At 34.7% G+C, this 23,935-nt stretch overlaps 1 protein-coding gene across 1 annotated transcript in view; it reads right to left on the reverse strand.

The window, feature by feature from the left end:
• The window catches only part of mRpS29 (mitochondrial ribosomal protein S29), a 139,123-nt gene that overhangs the window by 63,629 nt on the left and 51,559 nt on the right, over positions 1-23,935 (reverse strand). The window contains exon 6 of the mRNA XM_090395055.1: positions 3,433-3,569. Within this exon, the coding sequence (XP_090251181.1) occupies positions 3,433-3,569 (137 nt within the window). The remainder of the gene's footprint in view (positions 1-3,432; positions 3,570-23,935) is intronic.

The following is a 23,935-nucleotide window of genomic DNA, read 5'->3' on the forward strand; positions in this document are numbered from 1 at the left end:
ACTATAACAAATTACTGAAAAGCCCTGACCAGAGCCTACAGGTACAATAGTGTGCTAAAAGAAATTCGCTATCGCAAGCTATCTACTACAACAAACTATTCCTATTCTTACTGGTCCCTATGAGTTATTATAGTGAGAGTCGATTATATTCTCATTTTGGTATATGTATATATATATATATGACAATCAAGACAATCAAGGAAAAGAAGTTGTAGCTATAGTATTCAACACAAAATACGAGGCTAATCTTCTTGAATGGCAGTCAGTCTCAAGTAGAGTAATGTGGGCAAAATATGAGAATGGGGAACTGGACAATGAGACTTATTTGTGCCTATGGTCCCACAGAAGGTTCTACTAAGGTAGAAGTGGAAGAATTTTTTGAGGCTTTAGAAAAAGCAACTGACACAATGAAAAAGGAAAAGTTGGTCCTTGTTGGGGATCTAAATAGCAGAGTAGGGAATGATTATGAGACATACAAAAATATTTTGGGAAAATTTGGAGAAAAGAGCAAAGCTAATAATAATGGCAAATATCTGTTGGATTTCTGCTCAGGACATGGACTGGTTATTACTAACATCATGTTCCAACATAAAAATGTGCACAAATTCACATGGAGAGAAGAGGCTAGGAATAAGAAAAGTCTCATTGACTATGTTACTGTTGATAGTGATGTTTTCTTCCTGGTGCAGGACACTAGAGGGTACAGAGGATTTGAAATTGGAAGCGATCACTATTTAGTCTTGAGCAGGATAAAATTGAATTTCACATTGAAAAGAATAACATGTAAGAAAGTTTTAAAGCAAATAAAAGTTGAGCAGCTCTCAGATGTGAACTGTAGACTAAAATACACAAAGATTATTGAAGAAAAAATGATAGAGTTTGAGAACAGGAATCAAACCTTGGAGATTCAATGGCAAATTCTGAAGAAAACATTGATTGATTCTGCCAGAGAGGCATGTGGTGAGGTTGTCTGCAAGGATAAAAAAATCAGAACTCCTTGGTGGACACAGGAAGTTAAAGAGGCAGTGAAGGAAAAGAAGAAAGCATATCAAAAGTTCCTGGCAAATAAGTCAGCTTGTGCTCTTAGAGAATATAGAGACAAATGCAAGAATGCTAAACACTGTGTAAAACTAGCTAAACAAAAGTCATGGGAGGACTTTAGCAAGAATATAGAAAATAAATATCAAGAAGGTGACAAAATATTCTGGAGGTTGTTGAAGAAGCTTAGGAATGGAGGAAAGAGTGCTGTAAAAGGAGTTAGAGATGATAAAGGTGACATGAAAACGGAAGAAAAAGATATCCTTGAAGTATGGAGTAATTACTTTGAAAAACTGCTAAATGAAACAAGCAGTGATGATAGCACAGTGATAAAAAACACTGACCAGGCATGCAGTCAGGAATACATATCCATACTTGAAGTAGAAAAAGCCATCAAAGGCTTGAAATGTGGAAAGGCAGCAGGAGTAGATGATATTCGACCAGAAATGCTGAAGTATAGTGGTATAAGAGTCATACAGTGGCTGCACTGCATAGTTCAGAAAGCCTGGACAGAGGGATGAATTCCCAATGATTGGAGTAGAGCTCTCTCATAGTACCAATATATAAAAAGGGAAATAAAACTGAATGTGAGAATCACAGACATATTTCCCTACTTAGTGTTCCTGGCAAGATCTATGCAAGTATACTTGAGAAACGGTTGAGAAGAATTGTGGAAGAAAAGCTTGGTGAAGAACAAGCTGGATTCAGGCCAAATACAGGCGGTCAGGATCAGATCTTCACTTTACGACAAATAGTCGAGAAAGCATATAACATAATATAACAAAGATTTGTATTTAAATTTTGTCGATTTGGAAAAGGCATATGACAAGGTGCCAAGAGAGAAGCTATTCAATACGCTGCAGTAATATGGTGTCAATGGAGCATTATATCAAGCAATACTTAGTCTTTATTTGAGTTGTAAGTCAGCAGTTAGAATTGAAGGAAGTAGAGGAATATGGTTTAATGTTAAATCTGGTGTGAGACAAGGATGTACATTATCCCCCTCTGTTATTCATTATCTATATGGATCACATTATGAAGGAAAGTGGTATTAAACATGATATCAAAATTGGAGATGTTAATGTCAGCTCTTTTCTTTATGTGGATGATGTTATACTTCTAAATAAATCCCCTACAAGTCTGCAAGATTCTCTGACTAAACTGAATAACTGTTGTAATAGATATGGTATGAAGGTCAGCAATAAAAAGACAAAGACAATGAAAATAGGCAGAATCATTGAAAATATCAACTGTGTTGTGAATGGAGAACCTGTGGAACAAGTAAAACATTTCAGCTACTTAGGCACGATTTTTACTGAAGATAGTAAATTAAATATAGAAATAGACAATAGAATCAGCAAAGCTGGTATGGTGGGAAGTCAGTTGAATAAATTCATATGGAATAAAAGAGAAATTAGTCGGAACACTAAATTAGCTGTATACAAGACAGTGTTCAAACCAGTTTTAACTTATGGATCTGAGAGCTGGGCCAGAAGTAAAACACTTGACCAAAGACTAGAGACCGCAGATATGAGAGTCCTGAGAAAGATTATAGGCATGAACAGATGGCATCAATTGCAATATCATATTAAAAATGAGGATATTAGGAAAGAACTTGACATTGTCAGCATCCAGGAATGCATTAGCAGAGCTAATCTCAGGTGGTATGGTCACTTAAACAGAATTGGCGAGGAAAGATTAGCAAAACAAGTGTTCTCTGACAGGTTGGCAGGAAAACAACCCAGAGGAAGACCACGATATAGGTGGATTGATACGGTACAAAGTGCCTTACACGATAGAAATATAAGATCTGATAATGTTGGAGTCTTGACAAGTAACAGACTGATTTGGAGGAAAATTGTAGATAGGAAGTTAGTAATGATGTAATTTTTTTCATGTAGTACTATCATATCCTGTACACCCCTTGAGGGTACATGGCAGGAATTTGATGATGATGATGATATATATATATCTCATCTTCTTTATACCCTCTTTTACCTTGCGGTGTCGAGGGTCCATTGATCATCGGACCTCACTCCGTTTACAGGATAAGGTGGTCAGCCCTATGCCCCGGTGTATCCTATGGCCTGTAGTGTTAAGTTCTCAAGGCCAGTTTGCCTGCTTTGCGGGATGAAAAACCCCAAAATAAACTGGGGAAAAAACCCTGCTGTTCACGCCCAAGACTGGCTAACTTGGCTATGGCTGAAGAAGATCCTTCAGCTCCTCACGTCACCGACGGGAATCGAACCTAGGACACTCCTTCCCCAGGCATATGGTTGCGAAGCGCATAGCCACTAGGCTAACCGCGCGGACATATATATATATATATATTTTTTTTTTTTTTTTTTTCAATTACAATATTAGATTGTAAAACATTTTATTCATTTGACTTACATTTAGTTCCCCTAAAAGGATTTTATTCTGTGAATAAAAATGTTGTAACCAAATTGCAGCATCTAAAGGTGTATCAATGCTTCCTTCCACTCTTTCAGAGGGAGCAGTTTCTCTTGGTCTACGTGTCCAGTTTGGAACTAAAAAAAAATCATGAATAACATAAACAAAATGTAACTATTTTTAAAATGTGAATTCAAACTAGAACCAAAAACTAAAGTTAAACTCTAAAATACAAATTCCAGTTATTGCTAAGAATTAATGGACCTTTTTGATGCAAGATTTTTTTAATGGTAATCCACCTAAGAAATGTAGAGAATCTATATCACATTAATACTTGGGATAGCACAAAAATTAACATGCTGAGAATTCTTGGCCAACTAAGATCTCCAAATAAGCAATCTGGTGGTGGTGGTGTTACAACACTGGGTAATAAAAATCTGTCATCTAACGACTGTTAGAAATATCCAGGGTAGGCTGGAACTTGAACAAATGAGTTGTTAATTAACATGTGGAGATTTTTCTGGTATTCTAGTGTTTCAATTTGTATGATGCTGCATTATGCAGTGGACAGAGCATTGATTTTAAATTGTCATTATGCTGATTCTCGCTAATTAGAAAGTGGAAAAAAATTCTGGAACTTCATCAGTTTTTTCTCACCAGAAAGCAGAAAAAACATCAGTAAATAACTTGACCCTTTTTGATATGGATCTATCACCACAAAAAAATATAGTACTTCCACAAAAGAGAATGTCAACATTTTAAATGCATATATTTTTTTTATAACAAACTGTTGATTATTAGCCTAAAACACCTGTTCACCTATCCCAAAAGTTTTTTTTTTTGCACTTGCATGCCTATTCCATTCTAATCATTAACCATCAAGATAGTGATGGTTCAACATACAGCTCAGTTGCCTTATTGCAGTTTCTTAAACTTCAGATATCTGCGGACCCCTTCTTAAATTTTCATTATTACCAAGTATCCCTAATTAATTAATTAAAAATAATAATTAATTAATTTTTAAAAATAAATAATTAATTAAAAATACTTAATTAATTAACCATAATTAAATTAATTAATTAAAATGAATAAATTAATTTAAAATATTAAAAAATTAAATATCTATTTTATTTGAATTTATATGTTCATGGTGAAGAACAAGCTGGATTCAGGCCAAATAGAGGCTGTCAGGATCAGATCTTCACTTTACGACAAATAGTCGAGAAAGCATGGGAATATAACAAAGATCTGTATTTAAGTTTTGTCGATTTGGAAAAGGCATATGACAAGGTGCCAAGAGAGAAGCTATTCAATACGCTGCAGTTATATGGTGTCAATGGGGCATTATATCAAGCAATACTTAGTCTTTATTTGAGTTGTGAGTCAGCAGTTAGAATTGAAGGAAGTACAGGAAGATGGTTTAATGTTAAATCTGGTGTGAGACAAGGATGTACATTATCCCCTCTGTTATTCATTATCTATATGGATCACATTATGAAGGAAAGTGATATTAAACATGATATCAAAATTGGAGATGTTAATGTCAGCTCTTTGCTTTATGCGGATGATGTTATACTTCTAAATAAATCCGCTACAAGTCTGCAAGATTCTCTGACTAAATTGAATAGCTGTTGTAATAGATATGGTATGAAGGTCAGCAATAAAAAGACAAAGACAATGAAAATAGGCAGAATCATTGAAAATGTCAACTGTGTTGTGAATGGAGAACCTGTGGAACAAGTAAAACATTTCAGCTACTTAGGCACAATTTTTACTGAAGATGGTAAACTAAATATAGAAATAGACAACAGAATCGGCAAAGCTGGTATCGTGGGAAGTCAATTGAATAAATTCATATGGAATAAGAAAGAAATTAGTCGGAACACTAAATTAGCTGTATACAAGACTGTGTTCAAACCAGTTTTAACTTATGGATCTGAGAGCTGGGTCAGAAGTAAAACACTTGACCAAAGACTAGAGAACACAGATATGAGAGTCCTGAGAAAGATTAGAGGCGTGAACAGATGGCATCAATGGCAATATCATATTAAAAATGAGGATATTAGGAAAGAACTTGACATTGTCAGCATCCAGGAATGCGTTAGCAGAGGTAATCTCAGGTGATACGGTCACTTAAATAGAATGGGAGAGGAAAGATTAGCAAAACAAGTGTTCTCTGCCAGGTTGGCAGGAAAACGACCCAGAGGAAGACCAAGATATAGATGGATTGATACGGTACAAAGTACCTTAGACAATAGAAATATAAGATCTGGTAATGTTGGAGTCTTAACAAGTAACAGACTGATTTGGAGGAAAATTGTAGATAGGAAGTTAGTAATGATGTAATTTTTTCATGTAGTACTGTCATATCCTGTACACCCCTTGAGGGTACATGGCAGGAATTTGATGATGATGATGATGTTCATGTAAACAAAAAATATGATTTATTTTTAATAGAACAAACTTTATAAAGATACTATAAAGTTTTACTTACTTGAAATAATTTATCATCAATGAGAGGAGTGAAATTGCTTATGGTGAGATAAAATTTCAGCAAAAGTTGGCTCTATAGTTGTTAATTTCAATCTTAGATGCGGTTCGACATCTATAATGCGATTCCTCTTCTTCGTCTTAATATCTACAAGGGCCAAAAATCCAACTTCGCAGAGAAATGAACTTGGAAATAGAAAAATGAACCTCAGAGCTTTACCTGTTAATTCAGGAAATTCATTCTGTATTTGTAGCCAAAATGATGATAACGTATTCTCGCTGTTAAGATAAAAAGCCAAATGGCTAGTTTTCTGGCACCTTAATATAGAAAATAAGAGGATAAACATCCTTTGTTGTTTTATAGCCAGTAAGCGAAACTAAAGATCGATAACTACGATCTATAAGTTTCATGCCGAAAAACTATCGGCAAAGGCAATTCGAAGTAAAGGTGGAGCAAGCTCCCTCACTATTCTTGATATTTTCTCATAATGTAAAACACAGCTCCTAGGAGATGTAATACTGTCATTACATTATGAGGAGAGGTCACTACCCAGACCAGTTCCAACCTTTTTTTGAGGTCTCATCAGTGAGTAGGTAGACCTGGAAGATAGATATCAAAGCTTAGTGAAAAGAACTTACATACCTTCCCTATACGAATGCCATAAAGGTGTAATTATATTTTAGTTAAGATAAAAAGCCAAATGGCTAGTTTTCTGGCACCTTAATATAGAAAATAAGGGGATAAACATCCTTTGTTGTTTTATAGCCAGTAAGCGAAACTAAAGATCGATAACTAAGATCTATAAGTTTCATGCCGAAAAACTATCGGCGAAGGCAAGTTAAGATAAAAGGCAAGTTTAGTTAAGATAAAAAGCCATTTGGCTTTTTATCCTAACTAAAATATAATTACACCTTTATGGCATTCGTATAGTGAAGGTATGCAAGTTCTTTTCACTAAGCTTTGATATCTTCCAGGTCTACCTACTCACTGATGAGACCTCAAAAAAGGTTGAAACCGGTCTAGGTAGTGACCTCTCCTCATAATGTAATGACAGTATTACATCTCCTAGGAGCTGTGTTTTACATTATGAGAAAATATCAAGAATAGTGAGGGAACTTGCTCCACCTTTACTTCGAATTGCCTTCGCCGATAGTTTTTTGGCATGAAACTTATAGATCGTAGTTATCGATCTTTAGTTTCGCTTACTGGCTATAAAACAACAAAGGATGTTTATCCCCTTATTTTCTATATTAAGGTGCCAGAAAACTAGCCATTTGGCTTTTTATCTTAACTAAAATATAATTACACCTTTATGGCATTCATATAGTGAAGGTATGCACGTTCTTTTCACTAAGCTTTGATATCTTCCAGGTCTACCTACTCACTGATGAGACCTCAAAAAAGGTTGGAACCGGTCTGGGTAGTGACCTCTCCTAATAATGTAATGACAGTATTACATCTTCTAGGAGCTGTGTTTTACATTATGAGAAAATATCAAGAATAGTGAGGGAGCTTGCTCCACCTTTACTTCGAATTGCCTTCGCCGATAGTTTTTCGGCATGAAACTTATAGATCGTAGTTATCGATCTTTAGTTTCGCTTACTGGCTATAAAACAACAAAGGATGTTTATCCCCTTATTTTCTGTATTCTCGCTGAATTTATTTTTTAGGAAACCATCAGAAGCTAGTTCTAAAAGTTGTTCTTCTTCTATTGATGATAGACCCTTTGGCATAAATTTATTTTTATTGAACGGGTATCTTATCCGCTCAATATTAATGTCCAATTCAGGGAAATACTTTTCTAGATTCATTTGTAAGCTTTTTAAATGCTGCATGATAGTAATTTTCACATCATCATCAATTTGTTCATTTGAAGTTGTGAGTAATTCATGAAGCGATGGAAACCCGTCAAATTCTCCATTACCAACCCGCTTTTGCCATAACTTCATTTTTGCCAATGTGGCGTTCACTTTATCTTGGACATGAAATATAGAAATTTCCTTGCCTTGTAAAGATAAATTAAGACTATTTAATACAGTAAATATATCTGCCACGTATGCTAATTGATTGAGCCATTTCCAATTATGAAAATGCTTCTTCAATTCAAACTTTTCATCAAGAAAAACTTGTAGTTCATTCCAAAGTTCAAATAAACGAGTAAGGACTTTTCCACGAGAAAGTCAAAGAACATCGGTATGGAAAAGAAGTTGTGTATAGTTGCTTCCCATTTCTTTGCAAAGTTGAGAGAAAAGTCTAGAATTTAGAGGACGGCCTTTAATATAATTTATGATTTTTACAGCTTCATCAAGAACTTTTCTTAGGTCTGTAGACATCATATGTGTAGCCAAAGCATCCCTGTGTATGCAGCAGTGTGTCAACTTTGCATTTGGTGCAACAGCTTGAATCCTTGAAACAAGCCTTTTTTTAGATCCGATCATGGATTTCGCTCCGTCCGTGCTTATTCCAACACAACTTTTCCAATCAAGCTTGTTTTGATGCATAAAGGTATTTATACTGTTGAATATTTCTTCTCCTGTTGTATGTTCTGGCAAGGGTTGGCAATATAAAAGGTCGTCATGAATTTTTTGATTTTTTTCGTACCTAACGAACACTAGAAGATTTGCAAAATTTGTAATGTCAGTGGATTCATCTATCTGCAACGCATAATAACAACTCTTACGTATATCGGATAACAATGTTTGTTTTATATTTTCAGCCATTTCAGTGATTCTTCGATGACTTTTCGATGACATTTCAGTGATTCAACGGTACTATTTGAAAGGCAAATCCAATTAAAAGATCTTTTTGCATTATCTCCGATCATAATTTCTGCTATTATTTTTGCTGCAGGCTTGACCAAAGTTTCACCAATTGTTTCCGCAACACACATTATGATACAACACACAATATAGCAAAATAGCAACACACAATATGAAGCTTCTAAAGCCTTCATATTTTCACCTCGACACGATCGACATCACTTTTTGAGATTCTTTTAAATTTTTTGGTTTATTTTGAAAAAATTCGACAGGTTTGTCCTTGCATTCATTATGTTTCGATTCAAAATGGTGATTTAAATTACATGGTTTTCATGCTTTCATTTTTTAAAGTTTCACCGCAAATTACACATAATGGAATAGGTTCCTCTTCATTTCCCATCAATGAAAATCCACATTTCAAGTAATTTATATCATACTTATGAAGTTTTCTCATCTTCTTCCTAGTTGGTTCTTTAGAGATGTCAGACGACACACACTTATCAATTTCACTTGATCCAGATACAATATCAACATTTTCTTGTTGCTGACAGCTACTTGTATCTGCTATGTTCCTCTCTTTTGTGCATTTTAAAAATCCAGTCTTTAACCAGTGATCCATACCTAAGAATTTGAAAGCTAAAAAAAAATTACCATATTTAACGAACAGTCCTTCAATAAATGGCTAGTGAAAGCAGAACTCGAAACAGACAGCAATGGTAGGCCAGTAGAGATAAAGCAGCTATGAAGACGTTCATATGATTGGTGCGGTATTAACAAAAGATCGCGCTACTAATTGACAAAGACAAGCCAACAGTTCAGTTGAAATGCTAATTCCCTTCAACCGAATTCCATAATATCTTAAACACATTCACTATATATTTCTTAGTTTTAACATGTTGACTCAAACAAAACCATATGTTGCCAGTGCACCATATGGTTTTGATTGTCTACTATACAGCATTTTATGTGGGAGGGGTCATGCGATTCATTAGTTCTGTTTTTATCCCAGTTGTCTCTAATTGCACTGTTTGTTGATAAACATATTACACAGCCTGCAGATGTCTCTGTACCTTATTCAGTGATACAATAGGAACGTTTTACGATCTCAAACTTAAATTTTTATTCCATGCGTTAATGATGCATAGCCGAAAATTGCCACGAACCCCCTGAAGATCTTTCGCGGACCCCTGGGGGTCTGCATACCACACTTTGAGAAACACTGCCTTATGGTATATAAAATTTGAGTCAGTGATTTATGTGCAATGAGAATGTAGGGAAATATATTAAGGATGATAAATATATCAGGTAGTATTATGATCAGTTAAAGTAACTCACAATATTGAGAAATGTAAGTCTACAGAACACCTGAGAACTAAGAAAAGTTCTCAAATTACCCATGAATATGCTGAAGAAGCCATTGATTGTGTTCATGAGCTATTTCTATGAAATCTGAAGGTCACTTACGTAATCATCGTGTTACCTGAAACCCAGCCTATTTTTAACCACTTGTATCCAAAGTTATTTCACTTTCAAGGACACTTTGCAGCCATCTAATTAATGACATGTAAATGTCAAGGCCAGTGCAACAGTTAAATCAAGTATGATTATGTGTGAAAAATAGGGAAGATGAGAACAATTTCCTGCACAGAACAATATTTTTAAATGAAGCAACATTCCACATTTCATTGAATATAAACAGATATAATTGTTGAATTTGAGGTTCTGGAATATCTGGACTAAAAAGGATTCCTCCAAAGGGAATGAGTGAGGTGCACTGACAAAGGCACAGTGCTAAACTTGTTTTTTATTGCAGAGAAACACTACAATTTTTAAGTATTTTGCAAATTGTTTAAGCACCTATTAGAAATGAGCTGAATCTCACTACAGCAAACACAGATATAAAAACATCATTATAACAATGTTTACTGTAGCTTAATTTATTACAGTAAACATCATTATAAGAAATCACTACAACAGTATGAAGAAGTCCCTACTAAAGTTCCATAAACACAATGCTTATGACGTTTATTCTGACAAAAGACTGTCAGAATAGTATTCTAAAGCAAATTCATCACAGCAAGCTATCTACTATAACAATTTATGTGTCACTAAGAGCTTGCTAGAGTGAAGGTCAACCTTCACTCTGGTCCATATTCATCCATATCTAAGTTATTCAAGAGTTTCGATATAAATTTTATTCAGATTTGGTATTCATAATCCTTACAAATGGATAAGTCATCTAAATTTAAAATTTTAACTGGACTATTTGTAAGAACACAAAGGGACAAAAGTCAGAATTATATATTGCAGTAACTCTGATTTGCTGGATGAAATTTAATTAAATTTGAGCTTATCTTGTGATTCAATCAGGTCATTTTTAATGGCAAAATGATTCAAACTGATATCAACAGTCATGCCCTGGCTAAATGGAATTTAAGAGAATCTGAGATTTCAGAACTCTAGGTAAAACAAAAGTATATATCCAGCATAGATACTCAGTATTGTCTAAAGTAATGGAGAAGGTAATCAAATCTTCTTCAACACCCGGAGAACTGTTAACTAACTGGTGAACAACAATTGGATTTTGCCAATCAAGAACTAGAGAAGACCTTCCTGACATTACCTGCCTCTGCATGTTCTGCTTTTGCTCTCTTGTTGACAGGCTTTGATGATGTTGGATATTATAGCTTATTTCAACAGTATTACAACACAAAAACATTAAATTATAAAAATACGTTTATTGACTAGTTTTTATTTTATGGGGATGATATACAAAGTGCAATGATTCAGTAAGTTGAAACTAAAACTGGTTAGACAACTAAACAGGTTAGACTTCTGTAAATGATGAGGGATATCAATATAATTCTTGCTTTTCTCAAATTCAAGGAAAACTTCTACATGGCAAAAGCACATCATATTTACCAATGGATGAGTATTGTCTAAAGTAATCAGTGCTTTTACATGAGCTTGCAGCTACTTGAAGAGAGCTCACCAAAATAAACAAACCATCAAGGCACGGAGAACTGTTAAACATGTTATATCTTGAACTGTCCTATATTACATCTCTGAGTGTCAATAGAAAAAATTAAAAGCAGGTAAAAGTTAAAAGTTGAAGAAATTTGAAATCCTTCAATAATGCTAATGTACTTTGCTCTGACTGTAACTTTATCAAGATCGTGTGGTTATAAATTTATCATCATAGGAGCTTAAGGAAAAAGCTACAAACATTCTCAGTTAAGATCATAACTTCACTAAGCAAGTTCCAAACTAGAATTCACAATGAACATAGAAGATGGTTCTACCATCTGCTACCTTCAATAGCCAAATAATGTTTGCTTGGCTATGGCAGGCATCCTAACCAAATCTAAACAACTTAAAGCAATATACTAAAAAGAAATAGCTGCCTTGAAAAGTTATATAAAAATAAAAAATTATTGTGATTACAGAAGCTAAGGGTAGTGCTACTGTAATTACAAATCAAGAGGATTACAACAAAAAGATGCAGGCACTTCTAAATGACAATTCTACTTACCAAATCACAGATCTTGACCCCCACTATGTCTCAGAAGAAAACAGTTCATAATTAGTGAAAATAATTACTTCTTGCCCCAGAGATCTCATTAACAAATTAAAACCTATTCATGTTAAACAACCCCGTATTTATGGACACTGAAAATCCATAAATCCTGCACTCTCCTATGTTCCCTATAGTTGGTAGAATAGGCAGTAACCCAGTAACCGCTTATAAACTTGCTCAAAAGTCAACTATGTCACTTGTTCCTCTAACTGGTAACTCATAAAAAAAAAAATAAAAAAATACAAATCACTAATAAAAAAAAATAACTTCTCCTGGATGTTGTCTTGGAATAGTATTAACTTTTTGTAAAAGTTTTTCTACTTCGTTATAGAAATTAAGGATGCCAAGAAATTATATTCTTGGTTTAATCCTTTATCCAAATGTAAGCAAACAATGTTTGTGTGTGTGAAGTATTTTCACAACTGGACTACTTGTATATAGAGGATAATGACTTCACATCAATTGCCTTAGTATCCCATAACGCAAGCTACACACCCTTTAAGATGTGTATAATGCAATGTATTATGAGAAGGACAACTACCCAGACCAGTTTCGACCTTTATTCAGGTCTTATCAGTGGGAGCCATACCCAGAAGTGATACAAGATTGAAGTAATGCAGAAGTCATATATTACCCAAACACAAGTAGTCAAAAACATGTCACACCTTATTATAAAATACTCTGGATTAGAGAAAGTGGCCCTTCTCATAATGCATTGCATTATATACATCTGAAAGGATATGCTTTGCATTACGGGATACTAAGGCATTCATCAGTTTATCCTTAGGCGAGCGGATCAGAGTTGCCAGCTTGACATGGCAACTCTGATCTGCTTGCCTAAGGATAAACTTCACCCTTTAGCACACCCAGGAGTGTATGAAGTTCCGTGTGACTGTGATTTGGCCTATTATGGGCAAACAGGAAGATCAGTGAACATCCGCCTGGAAGAACATGAAAGATACATTCGCTACTATTACTATGGCAAGTCGGGACTGGCAGACCATGCTTTGGACACTTCTTCACACAGGATTAGACGGAGGAAAATGAATGTGCTATTTAGGAGTCGTTATAGATCTGAAAGATTATTTTTTGAGTCAGCAATGGCTGTGAAGAATTCCCCCAACCTTAACAAATATGGTTGCATTAATTTGCCAAAAATTTGGGAGACGGTTATCCTAAGAAAAACTCCTGGATAACTGCTGTGTTTTTTTTTAAGAAAAACTCCTGGATAACTGCTGTTTTTTTTTTTTTTGTTTTTTTTTTCTTCTCGTTAGAGGGCGCCAAAAAATAGGACTTTAGATCTTTTGTCTTTTGCAATTATATTGTTTCACTCACTCACTGTCGCGTTTACATGTGTGTTGTGCTCTGATGATGCTGAGTTGAAAATCAGCGAAATATAAGCGTTAATAAAACATCTTTGTTGTTAAAAGTGTTTGTGGTGTTGTTAATACCGTGAAAAATAAGTCACGAATAACCATCAACACCTAAGCTTATCTGTTAGATTGGGATACTAAGGCAATTGATGCGAATTAGCCTCTATATACAAGTAGCCTAGTCGTGAAGATACTTCACGTGCATGCGTTGTTTGCTTACACTTGGATAAAGGATTAAGCCAAGAATATAATTTGTTGGCATCTTTAAATTCTTTTTTGTGTTGTTCTTGGTCGAATCCATTTAGTATAGCTGTTTGTTTAATGGTTTCCAATTCCTGTTTGAGTTGTCCTTTGGAAGAACAAACCCTATGTGCTCTGGTCACTAAGCATTTAATATGATGCCATAATTCTGTGATGGGCAGTATGCTGATGTATTGTGAATATAGCATTCTGTAAAGTTTTGGTTTTCAGTGGACAGAAGTAGAAAATAATCCATCAGGATTACAGTAGATACAAATATCCAGAAAGGAAATTCTACTTGAAGGTTCTTTTTCTAATGTGAATTTAATTCGGTGGTTTAGATCAGCACTTCCCAAACTGTGGGCCGCGGCCCCCTTGGGGGCCGTAGGTTTTGTTGAGGGGGGCCATGAAATAATGAAAACAAATTTAAAATATTTTAAGACTAAGTAGATTTTTTTTTTATTTTAAAAGAAACGTATTTAACTTTTATTATTTATTATTTCTTTTTTTGTTATTTTTTATATTTTAATGGAAAAATTCACACATTGGTGTTGATTCACAAACTTTGCTTCCTGCGTATTTCAGCGCTTAATGAATATTAGTAAATATTGCTTATTTATATGTTTCATTTCAAAGTAGTAGTTAATTGTATTTACTTCGAATGCTCTTCAGGGAAGCTCCAAACCTTTCTGTCCCTTTCATCACGCGTTCGTAATCAGGAACTGTTGATATTGACTTTATATACATATCAAAACTCGTTTTATATTATCACTGTCATCCGAGCTAGTTTTCTGTTACCAATAAGTTTCGCATATACTTCACACATGAAAAAAGCTTAAGCAAGTTCATGTGGGGAGATAGTAACTAGCTTGCAGTGGTAAACAACATGCCCTCCCACTATACTGCAGAGGCAATAAAAACAAGTACTTTTATTTTGCCAGTGAATAAGGTATGAGGGGTCTGTGTAATATATTTCTCAACAAATAGTGCAATTAGAGACAACTGGGATAAAAACACACTAATTAATGAATCACATGTCCCCTCATACAGAAACTATGCTGTATAGACTGAAACAAAACCATATGTCGCATGGGCAAACACAGTATCTAACTAAAAACTATTGTTATTAATTAGATGTGTGTGAGTTCGATTTCCCAAGGCATCAATAAAATTCAACCGAACAAGTTAAAATTCGTAAAAGTGTTAAAACTAAGTAATATATATATATAATGAATATTATGGCACTTTCACATATGGAATTCGGTTGAAGAGAGTTAGCATGTCAGCTATGCTTTTATCTTTCGGTTGCGCGATCTTTTGTTAATACCGCACCAATCATATGCACGTTTTAATAACCTGCCTTTGCTGTCTGTTTCGCGTTAGGCTTAATTACCGTAAAGGGAGAAAAGTCACAAAAGAGAAAAAAAAATGTTCCTTGTCTGGGGATTCCCTTATTCAGGTAATATTCACTATTTTCATGTTATCAGTCTGTGGTGTGCCAGTATCAGTAAGTGGTGATATTATTTGATCTATTCTACTTTAAAAAATGTAACCCTGAGATGGATAAGTGACTGATAAAAAATAAAAAAAATTCCCGCGAACAGAAACAGACTCAAAAAAAGGACAATATTTCATATTTTATTAGAACAGCCCACATCGTCTTCAGAACCAAATGGTAAAAGGCAAAAAATGTAATATATGCATTTGATTTTTGCAATATTCGCTGTGTGTTTTGTATTGAATATAAATACAATAAATATTATAATAATATATCTCTCTATTACGATTTTTTTTTGAGGGGGGCTGTGAAATATTTTAATTTTTGCAAAGGGGGCCCTGACTTCCAGAAGTTTGGGAAGCACTGGTTTAGATTACTGATTCTTTGTAAAAATAAATGGAGTTCTGGCTCTATGCAATTCCATACTGCAAATATGTCATCAATATACTGTAAATATTATTTTTTATATGGCACATGTGTGCATGTTTAATTTTGCTCTGAACTCATTCACAATCAAGGCACCCACAACATACTCTGGTGACCTATTCCACTCATTCACCACTCTCCAAGCAAAAAATCTAGTCCTCACACCCTGCTAACTACACTCTTGTTTAATTTCCGAGGATGGCACTTAGTTCTTCCATCACCAGTTCTGAAATATTTCCTCTGTATCATTCTTGTAAAAATCTTTCACAGTAATTTGTGTGCCTTAATCATATTTTCCCTTTCCTGCCTGTCAACCAATTTCTGTAACCTACAAATCTTCAACCTGTCTTCATAAGGTGCATTCCATAGACATACCACCATCTTGGTCACTCGTCTCTGGATCTTCTCCACTTCCTCTTTATCCCCAAGAAACCCAGGTGACCAGATCTGGTCACCTGGGTTTCTTGGGAATGGGGTCTTATCAAGGCCCTATAAAGAGGTATAATAACCTGCCTATTTCTGCTTATCAAGGTGTTCTTTAGTCACCAAGTAATCTGATGAGATAGCAACTTTTGCAATATGCCCTCTAAACTTCAACTTCGTATCCACTAACATCCAAGAATTTTTGGCTTCATCAATTTCCTGGAGTACAGTTCCATCAATGTGGTACACAGCTGGTAATCTTTTCAATTCAAAATGCATAACCTTACAATTTGCCAATGAACTGATATCCATTCTCCTTTGCCCATACTGCCAGTCTATTTTAAATCGCCCTGAAAAATTTTAAGATAATAATCTTTATTGACTATTGCTCTATCTAATTTTGCATCATTGGCAAACCACTGAATAGTTCCTTTCAGATCATTTCCTATATTGTTCATGCATGTACAAATTAAATAGCAGTGGCCCAAGAACCACAAGAACCCTGTGGCAAGCTACTAGTCACAAGCCTTCTACCGGACTCTACTCCTGAATAAACTACTGTCTGGTATCTCTGCATCAACCACCCTCTTATCCACTTTACCAACTTTATATCCATCCCCATGTACTGCAATTTACTGATTAGAATTCTATGTGGTATTCTGTTAAAAGCCTTTGCAAAGTCTAGAAGTATCACTGTCCTTACTTTATTAAAACCCAAAACATATATAAACCCTCTTTCTCCTGATGTGTTTCCTAAGGAAATACAATATACAGGCCTTTAAATCAAATGTAAACAAGTTCCTCCTTGCCAAAGCCACTACCCATATATGGTACTAATGTATTATAGGTTGATCAACCAACCTTTTGTGTATGGGCACAACATAATAAATAAATAAATAAATGATTTCACATTTTGAAAAAATCATGCTAATACAACAAGGTGCAAAGAGAAGAGTTTTCAAAATGTATATAATTACATGAAGTAAATGGAACATTACACAGAGTGTAATACATAGTATATATTTAAGTTGTACATTAGCAGTTAGAACTGAAGAAAATACAGCACGATAGTTTGATGTAAAGTCAGATGTATGACAAGGGTACACATCATCTCCACTCTTATTTACCAACTATATGAACTGCATTATGAAAGAAAGAAAACAAAAAAAAAAGAATACAAATCAGCAAAAAAGGCCTAAACTATGAATACAGACTGAGCATAAAAAAAACAACTGCATTGTCAATAGAGAACCTGCAGAACAAGTAAAATATTTCAGCTATTTAGGCACAGTTTTTAATGAAGACAAATTAAATATAGAAATAGACAACAGAATGAGCAAAGCTGTTCATCCTGGAAATTGCTAGGGTGCCATTTGAAAAAATTTATATGAAATAAGAGATAAATAGATGATGTTCAAATAAGAGACAAGATGATGTTTAAACCAGTTTTAAGTTATTTATGCATTGAAATTTGGAAGAAATAAAATTGGTTAGAAATAAAGCACTTGATCAAAGACTCAAGACCACAGATATGTGTGTGTGTGTGTGTGTGTGTGTGTGAGAGAGAGAGAGAGAGAGAGAGAGAGAGAGAGAGAGAATAGATGGCATCAATGGCAGAATCATATCAAAAATAAAGATATTAGGAAGGAATGTGACATTGTTAGCATTCAAGCATGGGTGAACAGGGTTAATCTAAGGGAGGGGGGGGGGGTATGGTTACTAAAACAGAATGGGCAAGAAAAGATTAGCAACATAGGTGTTTGATACCAAGATGGCAGGAAAAGACCCAAAACAAAACCAAGATCTAGGCCAATTGATTCGATCAGAACCTTGGAAGACTAAAATATTAGATATGACAATATTGAAATAATAGTGGACTAATTTAGAGAAAGACTATTGATATGAGATTAGTAAAACATAAACTTAATCATATAGTATTGTTGTAGTATCCTGTATACCCCCTTGAGGTGTAATATCAGGAAATCAATGATGGTGATAGTGATGAGTTTGATTCTTTTGTCTGTTAATATGCTCTTTACTGTTTTTTTTTTTTTTCACTCTCTTCTTTCTCTGACATACTTGTAGAGGTACTTCTCCAAACACTCCAACTCATACTTTAGTGAAACAGAATGAGGTATGAATGATGAAAGTCTGGGTTGGAAGAGAGATAAGAAAGAGGGATGAGCAATGCCAATGTTGGTGTTCTCATCCTTCTTTACTTATCTCTCTTCCAACCCAGACTTTCATCATTCATACCTCATTCTGTTTCACTTTATATTTCTGTTTATTCTCTATAACACTCACATTTTCATTTTTTTTTTTTTACAACTACTCTTTATGTACTTTGTTTTTTGACATAAACATTTCTGAAACTCACAAAATATTTGAGTGCCAGATACATTCTGTCACCATTTACACTTTCCTTCCACAAATTGATCCCTTTTGATAATGAATACACTGCACCCACCCACCCACACACACAATTTCTGGAACAATGAAATCATACCTACCTTTCCTATTGTATTTTGCTGCACTTATAATAATATATGTGCAACTAGACATTTTACAGAATCAACTAGTAGACATAATGATACTTTTTAAAAATGGTTTAACACATGTAAGGGCAATTAGATATTAACAACTCCTATATATTTCACTCACCATAACATTGAGTATAGTATCATTCAGGGAAAGAGCAAAAGAATTGGTTACAACATTTGAAACATTAACACAAGAATGAATCAAATAACATGAGTAAACTTCCAAATCTTAGATATAGCTGAGTGAACAGGAGACAACACTATTAAAGTTCCAGGAAACCAGGCCAGGTGTGCGACTGTGTAATTAAAAAAATAATATTAATAAATTAATAATGAAAAATATAAATAAATAAATAAATATAATAATTAAAATACTTATAAACATTTTATGGCGACTACTTCCCAAAACTTGGAGATAAGCATGCATTCTGTTTGATTAAGATTAGAGTGATGTAGTGTTTTGTATATTCCCAGGGATGATCAAATTTAAATCTACTTATGGTGTAACATCTTTGTCTGATCCAATGAACTCTACACCTAGTATCAATAGTATTAGAAGCAAGGCCTAAGCCCAAGCCCCCCCCCCCGATTCTAGAAATCTTGATGTTCTTTGATTTTGATCTTAGCAGAATGGCCAGTCTACCCAAAATAGCAGTTGACAAGAACAGGATACTTGATACACTAAGTAAGTATAGTGAAGGCAATTTATCTGTAACAGCAATCCTACTCAAAGCTACTACATAAACAAAATAAATAAATTATTGAATCATATTCTTTAGATGCTAAAACTGTTGAGGAATTGCAAATTCATCAAGCTTGTCCAGCACGTATCTATTGCCTTCCCAAGGTACACAAATCTGGTTATCCGCTATGCTGAATATTTCATTGTGTCAGTTCTCCTACTTATTACTTATTATTTAGCTAAATACCTTTTGAATCTTTTTCAAAACTTCACTCACCAAACCAACTCTTACATTAAAAGCAGTATAACTTTAAGGAGGAAAAGTAAAGATATTCATTTGCTAGACTCAGAAAATGGTAGTTTCTCTATTTACAAACATGCAAACAAAGAAACTCTTCAGTTTTTTCAGGAACAAACTCTTCAGGAAAATCATCCTGATTTTCCTGAAGACATTGTTAAATTGTTGAAATTTACCATCAATGCAGGATACTTCACCTGGCAGAACAAACTGTATCAACAAATAGAAAGAAGGACAATGCCAGTTCCATCTCACCTGCTTTGGCTGATTACTTCATGGAGCATTTGGAAAGCAAACTTTTTAATACCATTTTTCCTCAACCTCGTATCTGGCTATGTTTTGTTGATGATATATTTGCAGTCTGGCCCCATTCTGAAACTGAATTACTTGTTTCTGAACAGAATTAACTCTTTATATACCACATCAAATTCACTATTTAATGTGAATATAACAGCACTGTTCTGTTACTGGACTTTTCCCTTACTCTTTCCATAATCATCCATAACTCTACAGATAATATTGAATTTTCCATCCACAGAAAGCCTTCCTTCACTGGCAGGTATATCCATCACCAGCTTCACATCATCATCCTTCATAGAAGTGGCTACAGTAAACTCATGATTTAATGGACTATTAGTGACTAAGGGTTATCTGTAAAATCGAAAGTCTGTTAAATCGCAAATCTTAGGAATAGTATTGAACATAAATTACTTTCAATGGTACAGTATTAATATATTTTAATGAGAACATTTTTATGTAAATAAAAATTCTACCATTTTACTGAGGATTAAGCTTGGAAAAAAGCATCAAGTTTCAGTTACTTTCCACTTCTATACTGTTTCTTAATAATTAACGATCGAAACTGCTGAAAATGTTCGTAATAAGCAATCATAAGCAGATCTGAAGATGTGCCTATGAATGAGATGATGTCGTCCATGTGTTCTCTAACCACCGATAGTTTTGGACCAGCTGGAACCGCTTCTTCTTCCTCATTGTCAACTGCCTGGGTCGCCCCTATCGATGTCTAGCCATTGTTCAATGTCATTCACACTGACATTATCACCAGCTCGCATCAAAGTTTCATGGAAATCAACACTACTAACGCTATGCTACTGAACCAAAGCACGTGCATGTGTGCGAACTATTATGAGTATGCATGAATATACACAAATGTATCCAAAGACACAATTTATAAACACTGCCGATTGCTTCCAATTCACCATCATATTATTTATTTTTTTATTAATTATTTCATTATCTGTACTTATTTGTCAAATTCATCATCATCATCATCATCATCAAATTCCTGCCATCCCCCCCTTTGAGGGCACATGGCAGGAATTTCTCATGTTAGGAATTTCCCCTAATATTTCTCAGGATATGATAGTACTACAAGAAAAATTTACATCATTACAAACTTCCTATCTACAATTTTCCTCCAAATCAGTCTGTTACTTGTCAAGACTCTAACATTATGAGATCTTATATTTCTGTCATCTAAGGCACCTTTTACTTTATCAATCCACCTATATCTTGGTCTTCCTCTGGGTCGTTTTCCTGCCAACCTGGCAGAGAACACTTGTTTTGTTAATCTTTCCTTGCTAATTCTGTTTAAGAGACCATACCACCTGAGATTAGCTCCGCTAACGCATTCCTGGATGCTGACAAGGTCAAGTTCTTTCCTAATATACTCGTTTTTAATATGATATTTCCATTGATGTCATCTGTTCATGCCCCTAATATTTCTCAGGACTCTCTTATCTGCTGTCTCTTATCTTTGGTCAAGTGTTTTACTTCTGACCCAGCTCTCAGATCCATAAGTTAAAAATAGTTTGAACACTGTCTTGTATACAGCTAATTTAGTGTTCCGACTAATTTCTCTCTTATTCCATATGAATTTATTCAATTGACTTCCTACCATGCCATCTTTGTTAATTCTGTTGTCTATTTCCATATTTAATTTACCACCTTCACTAAAAATCGTGCCTAAGTATCTGAAATGTGTTACTTGTTCCACAGGTTCTCCATTCACAATGCAGTTGATATTTTCAATGCTTCTGCCTATTTTCATTGCCTTTATCCTTTTTATTGCTGACCTTCATACCATATCTATTACAACAGTTATTCAATTTAGTCAGGGAATCTTGCAGACTTGTAGCAGATTTATTTAGAAGTATAACATTGTCCGCAAAAATCAAAGGGCTGATATTAACATCTCCAATTTTGATATCAGGTTTTAATACAACTTTCCTTCATAATGCGATCCATATAGATAATAAATAACAGAGGGGATAATGTACATCCTTGTCTCACACCAGATTTAACATTAAACCATCTTCCTGTACTTCCTTCAATTCTAACTGCTGACTTACAACTCAAATAAAGACTAAGTATTGCTTGATATAATGCCCCATTGACACCATAAAACTGTAGCATTTTGAATAGCTCCTCTTTTGACACCTTGTCATATGCCTTTTCCAGATCTACAAAACTCAAATAGAGATCTTTGTTATATTCCCATGATTTCTCAACTATTTATCGTAAAGTGTAGATCTGATCCTGACAGCCTCTATTTGGCCTGAATCCAGCTTGTTCTTCAGCAAGCTTTTCTTCCACAATTCTTCTCAACCGTTTCTCAAGTATACTTGCATATATCTTACCAGGAACACTCAGTAGGGAAATACCCCTGTAATTCTCACATTCAGTTTTATTTCCCAGTTTTATATATCGATACTATGAGAGCTCTACTCCAATCATCGGGAATTCGTCCCTCTGTCCAGGCCTTCTGAACTATGCAGTGCAGCCACTGCAGGACTTTTATACAACCATACTTCAGCATTTCTGGTCGAATATCATCTACTCCTGCTGCCTTTCCACATTTCAAACCTTTGATAGCTTTTTCTACTTCAAGTATGGATATGTATTCCTGTATACCTGTTGAATGTTTTTTACCACTGTGCTATCACTGCTTGTTTCATTTAGCAATATTTCGAAGTAATTACTCCATACTTCAAGGATATCTTTTTCTCCTGTTTTCATGTCACCTTTATCATCTCTAACTCCTTTTACAACATTCTTTCCTCCATTTCTGAGCTTCTTCAACAACCTCCAGAATATCTTGTCACCTTCTTCTTGATATTTATTTTTCTATGTTCTTACCAGTCTTCCCATGACTTTTGTTTAGCTAGTTTTAGACAGTTTTTTTAGCTTTCTTACATTTGTCTCTGTATTCTCTAAGAGCACAAGCTGACTTATTTGCCAGGAACTTGTGATATGTTTTCTTCACATTCTCTTTAACTTCCTGTGTCCACCATTTTTTCTATCCTTGCAGACAACCTCACCACATGCCTCTCTGGCTGAGTCAATCAGTGTTTTCTTCAGGGCTTGCCAATGAATCTCCAAGGTTTTTGGTTCCTGTTCTCAAACTCTTTCATTTTTTCTTAATATTTGTGTATTTTAGGCTACAGTTCACATCTGAAAGCTGATCAACTTTAACACTTTCTTACATGTTCTTGTTTTCAATATTAAATTCAATTTTATCCTGCTCAAGACTAAATAATGATCACTTCCAATTTCAAATCCTCTGTACATTCTGGTGTCCTGCACTAGGGAGAAAACATCACGATCAATAATAACATAGTCAATGAGACTTTTCTTATTCCTTGCCTCTTCTCTCCATGTGAATTTGTGCATATATTTATGTTGGAACATGGTGTTAGTAATAACCAGTCCATGTCCAGCAGAAATCCAACAGGTATTTGCCATTATTATTAGCTTGACTCTTTTCTCCAAATTTTCCCAAAATATTTTTGTATGTCTCACAATCATTTCCTACTCTGCTATTTAGATTCCCAACAAGGACCAACTTTTCCTTTTTCATTGTGTCAGTTGCTTTCTCTAAAGCCTCAAAAAATTCCTCCACTTCTACCTTAGTAGAACCTTCAGTCGGACCATAGGCACAAATAAGTCTCATTGTCCAGTTCCCCATTCTCATATTTGCCCACGTCACTCTACTTGAGACTGCCTGCCATTCAAGAAGATTAGCCTCATATTTAGTGTTGAATACTATGGCTACTCCTTCTTTTCCTTGATTAAGAAAAGCTTCATACACAAGAGCACGTACGGACTTCCTTCTATCAAAAGAATTAAATAAAATATAAATCACTTATGTCTAATGGATATAAAGAAACCACCAT

The sequence above is a fragment of the Typopeltis vanoorti genome, chromosome 6, assembly GCF_054136105.1.
Source record: "Typopeltis vanoorti isolate ZY-2024b chromosome 6, IOZ_Tvanoo_1.0, whole genome shotgun sequence".
NCBI lineage: Eukaryota > Metazoa > Arthropoda > Arachnida > Uropygi > Thelyphonidae > Typopeltis > Typopeltis vanoorti.